General features: G+C 39.7%; 1 protein-coding gene across 1 annotated transcript in view; it reads left to right on the top strand.

Moving 5' to 3' along the window:
• The window catches only part of LOC121281394 (cadherin-23-like), a 125,375-nt gene extending 107,331 nt beyond the window's left edge, over positions 1-18,044 (top strand). The window contains 1 exon segment of the mRNA XM_041194338.1: positions 15,245-18,044. Coding sequence (XP_041050272.1) covers positions 15,245-17,707 — 2,463 coding nt within the window. The 3' untranslated portion in view covers positions 17,708-18,044.
• The last annotated feature ends 1,200 nt before the right edge of the window (positions 18,045-19,244 follow it).

Raw genomic sequence — 19,244 nt, 5'->3', positions numbered from 1 at the left:
GCTGTTTTTCTTACCGTTTTAACCCTCTGTTCCTCCACGTGAGTCCTCAGTGATGAATGAATTGAATCTTTAAATTCTTCCAAAAGAATTACTTCACTAAAAGCTGCATATCTTGTCTCAATCTTTAATGCCCGTATCCACCAGTCAAAATTATTTTGGTTTTCTCTCTCAAACTCATTATAAGTTTGTTAAGGTTGTTTTCTTAAATTCCTAAATTTCTGCCTATATGCCTCAGGAACCAACTTATATGCACTCAAATCATTCTTTTTTTTAACCACATCATAATCGACTGACATTCCTTCTGACAGTAATAAACCTCAAGTGCTCTACCCACTCACCTAGATTGTAGCAGCAATTCCTTTTTTTCCCGTGGCCATTTCATCTGTTTAGCTGTCTTCTCAAATGAAATGAAGAACAGCTCCATGTCTCTTTCTTCAAACTTCAGTAGAGGTTGCACAAATTTAAACATCTCCCCAATGTGTTTTAGGCAAGAGCTTTTTTTCACCATCAGAACTTCCCTCAGCATCTGATGTCTCTTTTTTGAATTTAGCTTATTAATTTGGCACTCTCTGCCTCTTGTCTTCTCTCTCTCCTCCAAGTATTTTGGAAATAATCTCTTTTTCTTTCCTTTTCCAGCGTCCTCTAGTTCCAGTTTTTAAATTTTCTTTGCTTGAACAAATTCAAGCTTCTTAATTTCTAACTGAAGTCTCACTACCTCCAGCTATGACTCACCAGTGTTACGTATCACTTCCAAGTTTAAATGCTGTGCTATCACTTTAACGATGATTGCTCTCTTTGACCCTGCTGGTATCCTCAACTGCAACTTAGGGAAGTTAAAACAAATTAGAAAAAATCGCGCTGTTACCGAGCAACAGAGTCCCAGAGAGGGAGCCACCTGCACCCCGACATCCCCCGCACCCCACCGCCCCCAGCCCCCACCCCCCGTCCCCGCCACACATACACAGAAACCAGCTGAGTTAAGTTGGTCAGCGTGCTCTAAATTTGAATGGAGTTACCAGCAGAAGCAGTAGAGGAGAAGGACAGATAGCAAGTCCCAAGCTAAAGCTAAACCATCTGCAAGGAGAACCTGGACAGGATCGAGCTGCAGCAAATAGTTTTCCTCAAACAATTGAAGATGAGGGGCCCCAAAATGACGTCTAATCAAAGGAGAGGTACAGGAATCTGGAAAGTGTCCTGTTAAGATAAGATAAGAATGAAGAGTAGAGAATAGTTCTAGGTTTAAAGGCAGAAAGCTTCAGCATGCAGGCGTGATGCATAATGGGCTTACGAGAAGCCAAGCAAGCCAAGGGGACAGCTGATAACATGTAACTCCTTAGTACAGGCATGCTCAGCAGTGGTGTTCTGTTCACACGGCTGAGTCTGAGAGAGAGAGAGTGCATTCAAGGAAGTTTGAAAGGATAGAAATAGCGGAAGGAGCTGGACCCTTCTGGTAAGTGCCTGAGAGAAAGCATTGTTTAGGAAAAGATTTGAAGCGAGTTCTTGGAGAGTGGAGATTGGAAGTCCTCGTTCGAAAAAGTTTAATAAAACTGAGTGGCTCACAGTGCGACAAGCGTTTGGATAAGTTGATGATAGATCAACAGCAACTGTTTGAGGTGGCATCTGTCACTTGGTTTAAGACTGCTCTGTCTGACCATAGGTCGTCTATTTGTCAGCATGGACTGTGCACTTACTGTGAATAGTAGGGTAAAAAATAATTTTTGTACCTTGTGTTAAACATAGGAATCTTTACATATCTGTAAATGTACAGGTGTGGCTGAAGGAGTATGTAATATTGCTCATTTTTTCTTGTTTAATAGATGCTTTACTTTTTGCTAAAAGTTCATCAGTAGACTCTGGTGACTCTGTTCAGTAGCCGCTCTCCATGTATCTAAAGAAAAAAAATAAAATGTGGGATCTACCAAGCCTGGTTCCACCCTAGGACCTGGCTTGTCCAGCAGTAACATCAGCAGAGGCATCAGATCTTCAGCCCTAGCAAAACATGATCTAAAAGGTTATTGGACAAGGGATTGAAATATCGAAACATAAATGCTTCTACCTGCAATGAATTCCAAAATGTATCTGACTGAAGGCCTCCACAGTAAATCTCCATTTAACCTTTTGAGATGGGCACTTCAGGAATTATTGTCTATGCCCTTCTGAAAATTGAAGTTAACAAGGTATCTTCTGCTCCCCCTAGAAAGGCAGCTAATTTTGAGATTTTTAGGAGGAGGATATGAATGTAATAAAAAGTGAATAATAAGTGTTTTTCAGTTCAGTTGTAATAGTTTGAGAACATTAAATTTGAGGAACATGTCTCTGACGGGTGTGGAACAGAGTAGTGATGGAATTGAGAGTGTACCTTGTAGAATATGCCGTGAGGCTATAAATCCCAGCTCCTGGAATGAAACATAGAAAACTGATAGAGATTTTTGTGCTCGTGAAAAGACATACTAACTGCCTCTGAGATACCTACTGGTGCCCCCACATTTTCTTTCTCTTTTCTTTACTGTTTTCCCCTGGTGGTTACTGCAACACTGAAATATAGCTCAGAGTAACTAGGCACATGTATTAACAGGACAAAGGAAAGTATTGGGAATACTGAAAATCTGAAATTAAACCAGAAAGTGCTGGAAAAACTCAACAAGTCAGGCAGCACATGTTGAGAGAAAAGGAGTGACACAACTTGACAACGTGGTTGACTCTTTAATGCCCTATGAACAAGGGGAATTAGGAACGGACAATAAATACAGGCCTAACCAGCGATGCCCACATCCTATGAGCGAATTAAAGAAAAAGGATCTTGGTGCCATTTTAATTATGAAAAGCCGGATGGCCAACCACATTATTCACATGAAGACAACAGGGCATGGGAGAGAGGGTAGATTGGTATCGTTATTACATAGAATTGATCGTTATGATTGTATAAGTATCATAATAATCACAATAATAAAGTTTATACTGATTTGTGCCAACATTTATCCTTCTTATAATTATTCATTTCTTGAGAGTTTATGGATGTCGCCCTCCATACAGCCATACAGTTTCCATACCCATGTGTGCTCCACACGACCCCAACCCCATTATAAAATGTTGTCCACTTTTCCTTTAGAAACAGAGCAAGAAAACTTGATTAAGTGTCATTTAGTGCACTGTAAACAGTGCGGGTCGGTATCTTAAAAATATAATATAGAGGCTCTAGAGAAGTTGCAATAAAGGATGACATCAGAGGTACGCCTAACGGGAAATGATGAGGGGGTTTGATTTTCTCTCACAACAGACGTAATTAAAATTATGAAAGGTTTCGATAGAAGATTCAAACAGCGGTTCCACTTATCAGCAGAACAAAACTAAAAGTCGTCATAATAGACTAAGTGCCAAAATAAATCAAGTAGGATATTCAGAAGGTAGCTCTTTATCCAAATGGTGGTGAGAACGTGTAACTTGCTACCACCGGGAGAGGAAATTCACAGATGGAATTATGCAGAAGGTCACATGACGGGAAAGGAATTTGAGGTGTTTGCTCATATGGTTAGGTGATAATATAGGCGAGGAGGCTCGAATGGTACCATGTGCTGTATATTCAAGGGAATTCTATGTCGCAAATTTAGAAATCTCTGCCGGATGGATTTCAACACCCAAGAAGTGCCATTATTCATTTAGGAACAACAAAACAAAAAAGATCCGAATGCATTTTAATGATAAAAAACATTGCATTGGAGCGTGCAGGCGGAGAAAGAAATCACAACGTCTAACCAAATGTTTAGCCTATATATTTGAAGGGCTATACCATGGACAAGGCATGGTTTTGTTACGGCTACATAAACTAACTGGTTCGACCAATCTGGACCGCTGTGTACATTTCTGCGCATCGCACATTTGAAAGGATAGATTCGCTTTACAAACGCAGCACAGATTCATCAAATTGTTTCTGGTGTTCAAACTGTTGAGTTATAAAGATTGATTACATAACCTAGGCTTGTATTCCTTGGGCATAGAAAGACAAGTCATTACTTGAATGACATTTTGAGGATTTGAAAGCACTTGGTAGGGCGCATGATTCAACAATTTACATTTGACTTGGAAATTGATTCTCTCCTTGACAGGAGATTCTCTCCTTGAGGAAGAAAGCTATGGATCCGAGTGGATGATAATGGGGTGCGCAGGTGGGCAGGAAGTGACAAAAACAATTAAATGGAAAAAAAAAACTGTCAGAATTTTTGTAGAGAAAACAATGTAGGAAAATCGACAATAAATGGTAGGATGCTGAAAGATATAAAGGAACGATGGAAGATTGAAGTGCAAAGGCTATGATCACTTGAGGAAGCACGAGGGATTGATAAAGTGGTCAAGAAGGCATTTTGGATTCTTTACTTTGTTGGTCAAGGCACAGAATATCAGAACAGGCAGGTAATGCTAAAACTGCATAAGACACCGGCTAAATCTCACATAGTTCTGGCCATCACATCACAGAAAGTGTTTGATCACAATAGAAAGGGTACAGGAGATGCTTTCGATTGTATTGAAAGGTTTATAAAAAATGATGGGGAAATGCATAGCCTGGATAATTACAGATCAGAAATCCTATTTTATGAAAAACAAGATAAGTCATTATTTTTCAAGGCACAGGCAATTCAAGGTGAGCCAGCGGGGTTTGCCACTGGAAGGTCGTCTATTACTAAACTGACGAAGTAAGGAGAAGAGTCGATGAAGGTAGCATATCCCCTGAAGCCTTTCAAACACATTCCATGTGGTTTCTATGGATTTTTGAAATGTTTTTCCTAAGGTTCCACAAGAGAGACTAATCACAAAAAAATAATGCTCTTTGCACCCAAAGGCCTAGCAAATTCGATTTAAAAACGGCTTGGTGGCAGGAAACAAAAGAATAAGGATCTATGGATGGTGACTAAAGAGTTGTTTCCAGTCGGTTTCAATGGAGCCCAGAATTTGGTCCCATGCTGTTTGTCACATCAATATCCATTGCTTAAACTTTAAAATGGAGACATGATTAATATTTTTTCAAATGATAAAAATGGCCATATGGCAGATAGCGAGGCAGAAAATTGTTGAGTGGAGGAATATATCGATGGAATCAGCAAGTGGGCAGACAAATCGCAAAATAATTCACTGCAAAAATAAACCACATAATCAATTTGGGGAAAGATGGGAATGCACAATACTAATGATCCACAAGAATACACAGTTTTGTGATGCCAGACAAGATACCCAAGATACAAGATATCCGTTCTGTTGAAGGGTCATGAGGACTTGAAACGTCAACTCTTTTCTTCTCCGCCGATGCTGCCAGACCTGCTGAGTTTTTCCAGGTAATTCTGTTTTTGTTTAAGATACCCAAGTGTTTGGTGTGATCTGGTTAGGGGCCAATAACGTTTTGTTGAAAATAGGGAAAGTTTTAGATTCAAGACACTTGCTAAGAGAATAAAGACTCAAGGCTTTATGGATGTTGACGAACCAAAAATAAATTTATCATACCAGATCAAAGAAAAACATGCTGTATCTGCATGCTAACGTTCTGCACCCCTTGCACAACCACACCCAAGTTTCCTTGACCATCAAGGCTTACAAGTTGCTCAGCTTTTAAAACATATTCTGCTTTTTATTCTGATGAACAAACTGACTAACGTTTAACTTCCCTACATTATAATATGAACATACAAACATATTAATTAGGAGCAGGCATAGGCCACTTGGCCCCTGGAGCGTTCTCTGCCATTCAATAAGATTATGGGTGATCTAATTTTAAAATCAACTTCGCATTCTTGCCTACTCCCGACATCCTTTCACCCCCTTACTTATCAAGAATCTATATACTTCTGCCTTAAAGACATTCAAATACACTGCCTCAGTGATCTCTTGAAGGAGATCATTGCTCATCATCTTGAGGGAGAGATTTTGTTCTTCCTATCTGTCTTAAATGGGAACCCCTTATATATAACGAGTGGTGCCTAGCTCTAGATTCTCACACAAGAGGAAAAATCTTTTTCACATCCACACTGTCAACTCCCTTCAGGATCTTATTTGTTTCAGTCAAGTCGCCTCTTACTCTTCTAAACTCCAATGATACAAGTCTAGTCTGCCTAGCCTTTCCCCATAAAACAACCAGCCCATTCCAGGTATTAATCTACTAAACATTCTCTGAACTCCTTCCAATGCATTTACACATTTCCTTAAATAATGAGGCCAACACAGTTCACTGTACTCCAGGTATGGTCTCAACAATGCTCTGTGTAACTGGTGCATAACTTATCTACTTTTGTATTCGATTCCCTTTGCAATAAAGGATAGTATTCCATTAGTTTTGCAAATAGCTTGCTGCACCTGCAAACTAATCTTTTGGGATTTATACACTAAGACACGGAGATCCCCCAGTATCTCAGAGTTCTGCAATCTCATGCCATTTAGATAATATGCTTCTATTTTTATTCATCCGAACAAAATCAGCAACCTCACATTTTTCCACATTGTACTTCATTTGTCAGATCTTTGCCCAATTACTTGACCTATCTATAACCTTTTGTAGCCTCCTAATGTTCTCTTCACAATTTAATTTCCTACCTATCTTTGTATCATCAGCAAATTTAGCCACCATATCATCGGTCCCTTGATCCAAATCATCTATATAAAGTGCAAACAGTTGAGGCCCTAGCACTAAACCCTGTGGCGCACAAATTGTCACATCCTGCCAACGAAAATATGGCCTATTTATTCCTACTCTCTATTTCCTGTTAGCTAGCCAGTCTTCTATCCATGCCAATATGTTACCCCCAACATCATTAGCTATTAATTTACGCACTAATCTTTGACATGGCACCTTGTCAAATGCCTTCTGAAAATTTATGTGCAGCACATCCAACAGATCGCCTTTAGCCAAAGCACGTTTTACTTCTTCAAATAACTCTACAAAATTGGCTAAACATGATTTTCCTTGCACAAAACCATGTTAACTCTGCTTGATAACTTGAACTTATCTAAGTGCCCTGCTATGACATCTTTAATAATAGTGTGTAACACTTTCCCTATGAGATATTTTAAGCTAACTGACCTATAGTTTCTTGCTTTCTGTCGCTCTGTCTCTCTTTGAATAATCGAGTTACATTAGGCACTTTCCGATTTAATAGAGCCTTCTCGAATCTAATGAATTTGTGAAAATTAAAACCAATGCATCAACCATCTCACTAGCCACTTCTTTTAAAACCCTTGCATGAGGTCCATCTGTACCAGGGATTAGTCAACCTGCAGTTCCAACAGTTTGCTTTTAACCACTTTCCCAGCGATTGTAATTGTATTGAGTTCCTCCCTTCATTCCAATTCCTGATTTACAGTTGTGCCGAGGCTTTTACTTGCATCCTTTATAGTGACGAACTATGTAAAATACTTGTTGAATTCATCTGCCATCTCCTTATTTCCCAATATTAAGTCCCAAGACTCATTTTCTATAGGACCAACACTCACTTTGTTAACTCTTTTCTTTTTAGAATATCCAGAGAATCTCTTACTGTCTGTCTTTATATTTCCAGCTAGCTTTCTCCCATACTTAATCTGTCCCTACTAATTAATATTTTATCCATTCTTTGTTGCTCTTTTATATTCTGTCCAATCTTCTAACCTGCCACCCATTCTTTGTTCAATCGTATGCTTTTACCTTAAGCTTGTTACTAAATTTAACTTTTTAGCTAACCGTGGATGGTGGGTCCTGCCTTTGAAATCTTTCTTTCTCACTGGAGTGTATCTATTCTGTGTATTCTGAAATATTCCCTTAAATTTCTGCCTCTGCGTCTGTATTGACTCATTCCTTAACCTAAATCGCTAGTTCCATTTCGCTAGCTCTGCTTTCATGCTCTCATAATTGCCCTTGTTTAGGTTTAAAATATTAGTCTTAGACCCACTCTTATATCCCTCAAAATGAATGTATAATTTCTATACTCCATGTGCCATATTGCTGTCCGTTCACTTAACCTATCTATATCTCTATGTCCTCCACACAGCTTACCTTCCCATCTGGCTTGATATCATCAGAAAACTTTGAAACATTACTCTCTGTCTCTTCATCTAAGCTACTAATATAAATCATAAATAGTTGAGGCCCCAGCACTGACCCTTGCACCACTCCATTGCTCACTGCTTGCCAACTTGGAAAAGCCCTGTTTATGCCCACTCTCTACATTGTATCGATTAGCCAATTCTCTACCCATGCTAAAATGCTACCGCAAATTCCATGAGCCCTGCTATTTTCCATTAAGCACTCAGTGGCACCTTACCAAATGCATTTTGGAAATCCAGCATTATTACATCTGCCGGTTCCATTTATCTACCCAACTAACTACACCCTCAAAAATCTCCAATAAATTTGTCAATCAGGATTTCCCTTTCGTAAAACCATGTTGACTTGTTCTAATAATGTTACGCTTTTCTTAGTGCATTGTTAAAACTTCCTTAATAATAGATTCTAGCAAATTACCAACAACTGATGTTAGATTAACTGGCCTTTAGCCCACTCTTTCCTCTCCCCCTCCTTTCTTGTAAAGTCATGTAACATTTGTTGACTTTGAATGTAATGAGACTGTTCCCGAATCTAAGGAGTTTTGTAAAAGTATGATTATGCCAGCACATCCGTTATTTCAGAAGCCTTCTCTTTTCGAACCTCAGTGTATAGATCATATGATTTTACATCCATAAGATTTCCTCTGTTGATATTTATTTCCTTAATTTCCTCATTCTTATTAGCACCTAGAACACTGTCTATTTTTGGTATGAAACTTTTGTCTTCTACCGTGAAGGCAGACAAAATGCCTATGCTATCTTGTCATTCTCAATGATAATTTCTCCTGTCTCTGCTTCTAAGGGGAAAACTTCAGCTACCCTCTTCCTCTTTATATAGTTATAAGGTCTCTTACAATCTGCTTTTATATTTCTAGTTACTTTACTTATATTGCACTTTTTCCCTTTTTTAGCAACATTTTTGTGAACTTATGCTGGTTTCTAAAACACTCCCAATCCTCGGTCTTGCCACTGCTTTTTGCAACATTGTAAGCCTCATCTTTTAATTTAATACCATCCTTAACTTTCTGAGTGTGCTATGGGTGGGTCTTTCTCACTCAGTTTTTGTTTTTCAGTAGAATGTATTTTTGCTGAAGACTTTGATTGATTTCTTTAAATATTTCCACTGTTTATTTATCTTCATAACGTTTAGTCCAATTGCCCAATTAACCTTAGCCAGTTCTCCTATGGTACCTATGCAAATGGCTCTTATTAATTTTAAGATTTTTAAATGTGAATGGAGTATGTCACTTTCAAACTTAAAATCGATTTCAATTGTATTATCACCACTTTTTCCCAGAGGATTTTTCACTGCAACATTACTTATTAACCCTGCCTCATTAATTAATATTCGATCTAAGACAGCTTTAACATCTAGTCTGTTGACACAGGTAATTGCTCCATGAAACTGCCGTGCAAACATTCTACAAAGTCACCTTCTAGAACACCCTTGCCAATTTTATTGTCCCAGCCTATATGAAGATTTAGGTCCCCACAATTATTACATTGTTTTTTCACATGGTCTAATAAATTCTCGTTTAATGCTCCTTACAAAGGTGTAACTACTGTCAGGGGGCCGATAAACTACTCTCAGCAGTGCTGTTATTCCTAATTTACAGCCACACTAATGCGACTTCATGACCCTCAGAGGCAGATCCTTTCTCACTAATGTCCTTACTTCATCTTTTACTATCAGGACTACAGCCCCTCCCCTTCCTTTGCCATTATGTTTGTCTTTCCTAAATATTGTGTACTCTGGAATATTTATTCCCATCCTTAATCACCTTGAAGTTATTTCTCTGTAATGGCAATTAAACCTAAATGATTTATCTCTATTTGTGCTACTAATTCATCTATCCTGTTGCGGATGCTTCATGCATTAAAATAAAGAACTTTTAACATCAACTCTTTACTTCTGTTCTCTGCAGCGTCCTTATGTGCTGATATACACATTTTGTTACATGTTCTGTCCCTTCCTGACTCACTTTGCTTGTCTTTGCCCAGATTGTTATACTGTTCCGATGTGTTGACCTTTCTTCGGATTTCTAAATCTTTCTTCACCCACACTCCATACCGTTGTTAATTTAAAGCCATTTACACAGCCCTAGTTATACAATTGGCCAGGACACAGTTTCCAGCCAGGTTCTCGTGGAGCTGATCAAAACGGAATATATCACTCTTCCCTGAGTGTTGATGCCAGTGGCCCGTGAATCAAAGCCCCTTCTCCCATACCAACATTTGAGACACATGTTTAATCTGCTTGACCATATGCCAATTTGCACATGGCTCTGCTAACAGTCCAGAGATGATTACCTTTGATGTTTTGTGTTTTACTTTGGTTCCTCACTCCACAAATTCTCTTAGCAGAACATCGTTCTTGGTTCTACCTATATTGTTGATTCCAACGGTGACCACGACAACTGGACCCTCCCCCTCCCTCTCTCGATTAAATGTCTTTAACTCTGGCAACAAAACCTTCAGCGATCCCGTTTTCGGCTGCAGAGAACATTATCTATTCCCTTGACTATGCTGTCTCCTATCACTACTACATTCATCTTCACTCCCCCTACATGAATGGCATCCTTCACAAGGGTGCCATGGTCAGTCCACTCACGCACCTTGCAATCGTTCTCCTCTAGCACACAGGTAGCAAACACTTCGCAATTGTTGGATAAAGTCAGGGGCTGAGCCTTCTCCACCCCTGCATGCTGGTTCATCATACTTCCCCGACTCACAGTCGCAGCCTCCAGTCCTTGAGCTTTGACTCACTCTAAATTTCTCCTTGACCTAAGGGGTGTGACAGCCTCCTGGAACAAAGTGTCCAGGTTACTCTCTCACTCCCTGCTGCCCCACAATGTCCACCACTGTGTCTTCAGCTTCTCAATTCTGAGCTGAATTAGTCTAATCTGCCTGCATTTCCTGCGATATGGTTGTCAAATAGTGCAGTGCATTTCACAGTTTCCCATGTGCTGCAGACAAGGCACACTGCCAGGCCTGCCGTTTCAGTCCAACATCATTTATTTATTCAGTCAAATAGTTAATAAGTGATGCAGCTAAATCAATAGAAAGTTTCACTCACCTAGCTTGGAGACAAGGAACGAAACTTACTAATTACTGCAGGCTGAAAAAAAAGCAGGAAAAGGAGCACCTTTTCGCTCCAATGCACCGAATTCCAGCCTGAACCAAATTACCAAATGCTGACTTGATCTTCGTCCCACTCAGGCGTAGTCTCTTGTCCACACACAGTTTTGTCCGTGTGGATTTAAAACCCCTCTGCTTATATATAAAGCCTCTGGTGACTCACAAGTTAGCTCAACTTTCTGGCAGTCATTATGACTTATTGGGGACAACTACCTTCAGCTGATTGACAGAAAGCTGCCACTTCAGGCAGCTCTCTGCTTAACTAGGCTATTGGGCTAACAATGTGTGAAAGTAAGAACCGAACTCTCAATATCAATTTAAACTGAAGAAGATCTCAGCAGAACTTGCCATCTGAACCAAGTTCCCAATTATTCATTTGATTTCGTCTCACTCAGTTGTAGTCTCCTGTCTACGTGCACCTTTCCATTAATGGCTCTCAGGGCTTCTTCTGACCCCTAATCCTTTCCAACACGGTGCCAGTGAGCTTCTGCCACCATATCAGCTCAACAGGGCTTCCTCTGAGCCCTAACTGCACAGAGCCATAAAACGGCTCATGTGCTCCTACTATACAGTGCCAGCTGACAACAATACCTTTGCTGCCTGTAGCCTGCTAACAGCAGCACGTTTTCAGTATGCCTTTTCCCCTTGCTTCTGAACACTCACTCACGCAGCAAACACAGCTAAAGAAAAGAAAATCTAGAACTTTGCGAGCAGTATAGACAACTCGCATCCAATTCTCCAGCTAAGTAAGCTCAGCTGCTATTTTATGGTCTTACACTTCTAGCTGCTAACCCTTAAATCAAAATTTCTTCGATCTTTTAACTGCAATAGTTTTCAAGTTGCATTAGTTACATTGATCACATTTTTACACAACTTTAATCTCTACAGAACTAAAAATTAGCTCTTAAATATCGCTATGAAGCATGAACTAGGTATTTATAATAAGTAGGGTACAGAGAAGTGCAAAGGGAACATGTTATGCATGTGCACAGACCTCTTAAGATAAGAAGAGAAATTATATTCCTTCATTTAATCGTCACTGCACGAATATAAAAGGAAGATGACTGCTAGAACTTTATAAAACACTGGTTAGATCGCAGCCAGATGCAGGGTACTGTTCTGTTCACCACATTGCACGAAGGATCTCATCAAATTAGACGCTACAGAGCGGAGAAGAATTAAGAGCATGTGGCAAGTAATGTAGTAGTTAAACTATGAGGAAAGTTTGGATAGACTGGGCTTTTCTCATTGGAGCAAAGGAGAATGGACGGAGAATGATTGCCTTAGATAGAGTGGATGGGAAGAACATTTTTCTGTTAGTGAACATGCTAATAATGAGAGCACAGGGATTTAAACTAGCTGGTAAATGGAACTGAAGGATGTTGAGGAACAACTATTTCACACAGAAGGTTTTTCGGGTTTGGAATTCATTGATAGAAGGCTATTGGAGACAGAGAGCGATGTTAAGTTTATATATAAAAATACTTGGATATGCCCTTGAAGTGTTAATACCTAGAAGATTATGGACCAAAAGTTGGAAAGTGGGATTGAGCTGAATAACTCTTTATCAGTCGGCCTATACGCAATAGACCAGGTGACCTAATTCCCTGCTGCATTTTGATATACTTCTACGTTGCTATGAATGGAGATTACTTGTTAACAGAGGAGGTAAAGGGGAAATTTAATCGAAGTGCATAAATTTATGAGGTGCCGAGATAGAGTGAGGTGGGATAAAACATCTTTCACTTAGCAGAGAGGTCAATAGCCAGAAGCCATAGATTGAAAATAATCCATAGAATGATTAGAGGGGTGTTGACGAGACTTTTGTTTTTCAACAAGAGTGTAGTGGGAATCAGGATCTCGCGTGGCAGACACATAAATCCTCAGTGCATTTAAGAAACACTTGGGTCTTCACTTGCAGTGCAGTACGGGACTGCACACCAGTGCATAAATATTGCTAATTTTAGGAATAATAAAACCAGAAAATGCTGCCAATACTGAGTAAATCGGGCAGTATCTGTGGAGAGAAACAGGCTGAATGATCATTCATCATTTCAGGTTTTCTGCATCCGTAGTAGCTTGATTTTGTGTGGTTGTGTGATTTCAAATTGGTCTTCTTCACTGATCGGTCGTCTTTCCTGGAGATAATAAGACCACGAGGTAATTCGGTAGTATTCCTAGATGGTCAGTTAGTCTACTCTAAATGTAGAAATATTCTACATCTTTGTGTTTGTTACAGCTTTGGATGTTACAAGAGAAACCATCCAATATCTTTGATGATCTAATTAAGCAGGTTTTAGTTTAAATAAAATGTACACATTGTAACGTTGGAAAATTAGTTTGAAATGTATTGATGTTATAGGAGAAAATAAAATTAAATGCAATAAATCTTATCTGATTCTGGAATTTCTACTACTGCCCTTATGCGGCCAAATTATATTTGTGAAGAAATGCAGAAAGGGATTTTTTACCATCTTTCTGCCTTTTTCTTTGCTTTGAAGTTTTCCTGCATTGGATTACAAATATTATTTTCGAAACGTAGAAAGCAACGTAGCTCCCGCATTTCCAGCAGAGGGCAGCTCCGTCTGCAAACTTCATGATTTTTCCTGAGTTACTGTCCTGAAGGCAGCGAAAGCAAAACCTTGTTATTGCGTATTAACAATGATTCAAATTCGTAATGCCAGTATTACGCACACGGAACTCTTGAAGAAAAGGCATTTTCGACACGAAACGTTAACTCTGCTTCTCTCTCCACGGATGCTGCCTGCCCTGCTGAGTATTTCCAGCAATGTCTGTTTTGATTTCTGACATCCACCATCCGCAATATTTTGCTTTGATTAAAATGGATAGATTCAGCTAACTTCGAACCGAAAAACAGTAAGCCTTTGCTGCGAGGTAATAGCAAAATCAAAATGGAGAATAACGTGTTAATTTCTTTTCCGACACCAGCCTCCTCATGGCCCTTCTGTGGACAAAGACGAAGCCCTGGAAGTTGTGGCATTTTTGCGTCACTCCCGACTCTGACGGCATTTGATATCTATTTCGCCAAATAGCTAAAAGAATCGGATTTCATACCGTGAATCCAGGTTGGTTTTGAACCAGTCCTCCAAATGTGAAAGAAAAATCTGCCATACTATCAAGAACTTATCAGTTCTTATTTACAATGTAATTGGATGATAACACAAATTCAATGTAAATTAGCCATGCATGCTATAAAAGAAAAAAAAGGGAAGTGTGCCTTTCATTTCAAATATCATTATTGCAAAACAGAATTTCTCGTTACAGAGGGCATGAATATGCATAACCATCTAACATAAGTTACGTACCCCCAGCCCGCTCCCCCCCCCACCCACACCCCCCCCCCCCCCCCACCCCCCCACCCCCCGTACACTTGGAAATCAAATTTGCAATCCGGTAACATGCAGCAGTTATTTAAATTCCAAGGTTGTAACCTATAAATTTTGGTTAAATGAGGCGGGACACTTTGATGTCGAATTGTTAAATTATTTTTCAAGACTTCATGTTCAACGACATTTGACAATACATTACCTGCAAAAAGAAAACTGACATGGAGTCCTCTGGATAAAATGTTGACTTAGTTTAACGCAATTTATCGATAAATGCAATGATTGTTATTGATGATAATCAAACATCATATATTATCTTTTGATGAACTGCTTATTTCTTAAAGAAAAATATAAAATTATGATTAGTATATATGCCGGGGATTTTTCATTGAACACTCGTAAATATTCGTGAAGAATTTTGAAAAAATGCCTGCTTTAAGAAAAGCTTGATGCAGTTATTGGCAGAGGCTCCTTGCGTCGCTGTCTACCAATAAGCGGCTGTGACGCTCTGAGAGATCTACCCCCCCCCCCCCCCCCCCCCCCTCCACCATCATTATCAAATACAGAGCAGAATCGCAAGGAAAGGACACAGTGCTGGCGTTTGCGCCGTAAAGCAATGTTTAGAAGGACTTTTCCAATTGCATTTCTGAATTTCTCGGTTTGTTATCAATCGTCATGTGCAAACACGCATTCTGTGCTAGGCTGAAGCGACAACTGGAAAAATTGTTATCAATTCTGATATAGGTCGAACAAAAACCAGAGCGATGGCGAATACACTCAGCAGCGGGAAGTATATTATGTTCCTGCTTTGTGTCTCGGATATGGTTATTGGTCAGATTCGGTATTCTGTTCGAGAAGAACTGAAGATTGGTTCGTTTGTTGGAAACGTCGCTGAGGATTTAAAGATAAGCATTCGAGAATTATTGTCGCGGAGGTTTCAGCTGCTGTCTGCTGAAAGAAAACAATATTTCGAGGTAAACCTGGAAAATGGCGTGTTGTTTGTTAATGAAAGAATTGACAGGGAAGAGCTTTGCATGGAGAGCCTTACCTGTTCCATGTCTTTGGAACTCTCGCTCCAAAATCCTTTGGAAATTTTTCCTGTTGAAGTGGAGATATTAGACGTAAATGACAACTCACCGAATTTCCCGGAAAAGAGATTTGCATTGTCCCTTTCTGAGTTAGTTGCCCCTGGGACGCTCTTCCCTCTCGAGAGCGCGCACGACCCAGACGTTGGTTCAAACACGATCAGCACTTACCAGATTAGTGTAAATGAATACTTCAGCCTCAAAATGCCGACAAGAAACGATGGTAGAAAAATCGCTGAATTGTTGTTGGAGAAACCATTGGACCGCGAGCAGCAGGCATCCTTTCAACTGATATTGACTGCACTAGATGCGGGTACCCCGCAAAGGTCTAGCACAATTGATATTTTTATTACTGTTACAGATGCTAATGATAACGCACCTGTATTTGATCACGAAATATATCGTTCAAGTGTATTAGAGAATGCACCAAATGGTACTTTAGTGACGAAGCTACACGCATTTGATTTAGACGAAGGTGCGAATGCTGAATTTAAATATTCCTTTAGCAATTACGCCTCAAAGAGAGTGCGCAAGTTGTTCAATTTGGAAAGCGAAAGCGGCGAGATCAGAGTTCAAGGGTTACTGGATTATGAAAAATCAGACGTTTATGAGCTTGATGTCCAAGCTGTGGACAATGCTCCAAACGTAGGGCATGCCAAGGTCTTTGTTACGTTAGTTGATGTGAATGATAACGCCCCGGAAATAAAGCTGACTTCATTAACCAAAATGGTACAAGAAAATGCGGCTCCAGGTCATGTGCTCGCTGTATTCAGTGTAACCGATCGAGATTCTGGAGAGAACGGGCGAGTTCGATGTCAGATTCCAATCAACGTTCCATTTAAACTCCAGACGCCTTTGCCGAATCGCTATAAGCTTGTAACCAGTGATAAACTGGATCGTGAAACGACTGCACTTTACAACATATCGATTTCAGCTTGGGATGCTGGATCGCCCTCTCTTTCCACGAATCAAACTATCTTCCTTTCGATTTCTGATATAAATGATAACGTTCCGCAGTTTACACAGTCCTTATATAACGTGTATCTGATGGAGAATAACACTCCTGGTGCCTCTATATTTTCTGTTACAGCTTCGGATCCTGATTTTGAAAATAATGGCGACATCTCATTTTCTATTCTGGAGAATAAGATGCAAGATGCGTCGGCGCCCGATTACTTCACAATAAATTCCAAAAGTGGGAGCATCTTTCCACTGGTCTCCTTTGACTATGAACAACTGAAAAACGTGCAGATCACAGTTCAAGCTCGGGATGGTGGATCTCCGTCACTGAGCAGCATTACTACAGTGAACATCATTATTTTAGATCAAAACGACAATCCTCCCCTTATTATTTCACCACCAAGGCGGGATACTTCAGCGGCATTGGTGACTATTCCGCACTCAATATATCCAGGATACTTAATCACCAAGGTAACAGCTAATGATGCAGATTCCGGTCAGAACGCCAGACTTTTCTATGAACTGATTGAGGCCACTGATCGGAGTCTCCTTGCTATGAGTCGTTACTCTGGAGAAATCAGGGCATCAAGAAGCTTTATCGAACAAGACAGCACCACACAAAAAATTGTTGTCTTGGTGAAGGACAATGGAGAACCGAGTTTATCAAGCACGGTCACAATCCTCTTGTCAAGACACGCGAACGGCACAGATAACCCTCCTGAACATAAAAACCATCTTCGGCATGCTGAATATTTCTCTGATCTAAATATATATTTAATAGCAATCTTTGCATCAACAAGCGTCATATTTCTTGCAATCATAATTTTTTTGGTCACTCTGAAATGCAAGCAAGACCAACATAATACGATTAACCAGAGGCCTACATTGCATTGTTGTTGCATGCGGAGGAATTTAGACGATGTCTTTAATCTGAGGCACGCACCAAACAAATCTTTCAAGTATTATGGAGCTGCGCAGACCCTCCCTGCTTCTGAGACTTACAATTACACCATTCGCTTAACGCCGGAATCATCCAAAAGTGACTTCTTGTTTCTAAAGACCTGTCCTCCTACATTGCCACTGAGCGATATCAACGTTAATGACATCAACGTGAGTTAGATTTCCAGGCAGCACACTCACACTGTGACAGATGTGTCATGTACTATCCAGAGCAACTGGTATATAATATAATTCATTTCAAGATCAAGCTTCGTATACGTTAAACTAACACTGGAGCAGCTGATACAACACTGATGAAAATTATAGTGACGCCAGTCTAAATTTGCTCTTTTTTGTGATTTCCTGGGGAATACATATTTTCCCATCCTTTGAATAACTTGCTAGATTAGACTTATTGTCACTTTGAAGTATAAAAAAGTTCAACAAGAATTGTAAAAGATCATCCCATCGCAGACATTATCGCTGATATCCTTAGACAATAAAATGTTTCGTTTCATCGCTGACGTGAAGGGATCTTCATTTATTTTGCCAAAACTTTATTCCAAAGTATAGCCAATCGTGAAGAAAAGTCTAACCTTGCGTTTTGCTCGTGTTTTTTAAGTTCATTTACGGGATGTGGGCTTCACTGGCTGGGTCAGTATTTATTGCCCATCCTTAATTGCCCTTGAGAAGGTGGTGTTGAGCTGCCTTCTCGAACCGCTGCAGTCCAAAGTGATGAAGGGAACTGCATGTGCCCACATCTTGAGATCAGAAGAAGGTCATTTAGTAAGATAATTGCTTCTGACTAAACTTGATGCATGATGGAGTCATCATTCACAGTTATGCATGATTTTATCGATATCACAGAGTCTTCACATCTACCAAAACATTTGACCGTAGATTATACCTTCAATCTGCTTCATACGCGAATGATGCGTAGGGGGGCTGCAAAAATGGCATCTTAGCCCTCTAGATGTTAGTGTTTGTAATTATTTGTTAGAGAAAGTAGCCGGGGAAGAAATCGGCAAATCTTTAAATGAACAAATATATTACAGTTTAATGAAAAGGAAAGGAAAGGGCAATTGTGTCCACAGCCATGTTAATTGCTGTGCAAACCAAATCCCAGAGGGAAACTCGGTTTACAGGCCACAACCTTCTTTTTTGTATTGTGCTTACGAGAAAAAGGCGTACCGATCTCAACAGTAAGAGGTCCAGTAACATTTCAGGGTTTGAAAATTAAAAGTAAAAGTTTTATTTACAAAGATTTAAAAGAAACATGAGCACTCATTTTTGCAGTTAGACATTTAAGGTTAGATTTACAAAACCTTTGCCCCAAAACTCTTTACTTGATCAAACCCACAAGCAAACACCTTCCAGGCAACACTAGCTTATAGATGTCTGCTATGGAATCCAATAATATTATACATGGAAAACTGCAATAGCTTCAATAAAGGTGTATCTCTTGACTTTTACCCGCTTCCACTTTGCAGTGGAATTCACTTCAGAAGAAAACCACTTGCTGCAGCCCAAGACTTCTCTAACTTGACTGGATGTTTGATTTAACCTGCATCCTCTTCCAGCTTGTCAGTTATCTGAGCAGCTCAGACAGTCCCAGCGATATCCAGCCATCTCCAGATCAATAGATCTCCAGTTCAACAGATTAACAGCTCTGCACAGTAACTATATTATACCTTTTATTTTCCTTTCATATCATTTC

Source organism: Carcharodon carcharias, chromosome 8 (genome assembly GCF_017639515.1).
Source record: "Carcharodon carcharias isolate sCarCar2 chromosome 8, sCarCar2.pri, whole genome shotgun sequence".
Classification (NCBI taxonomy): domain Eukaryota; kingdom Metazoa; phylum Chordata; class Chondrichthyes; order Lamniformes; family Lamnidae; genus Carcharodon; species Carcharodon carcharias.
Note: the sequence above shows the minus strand (reverse complement) of the source record. Positions and strands in the feature narration are given on the sequence as shown.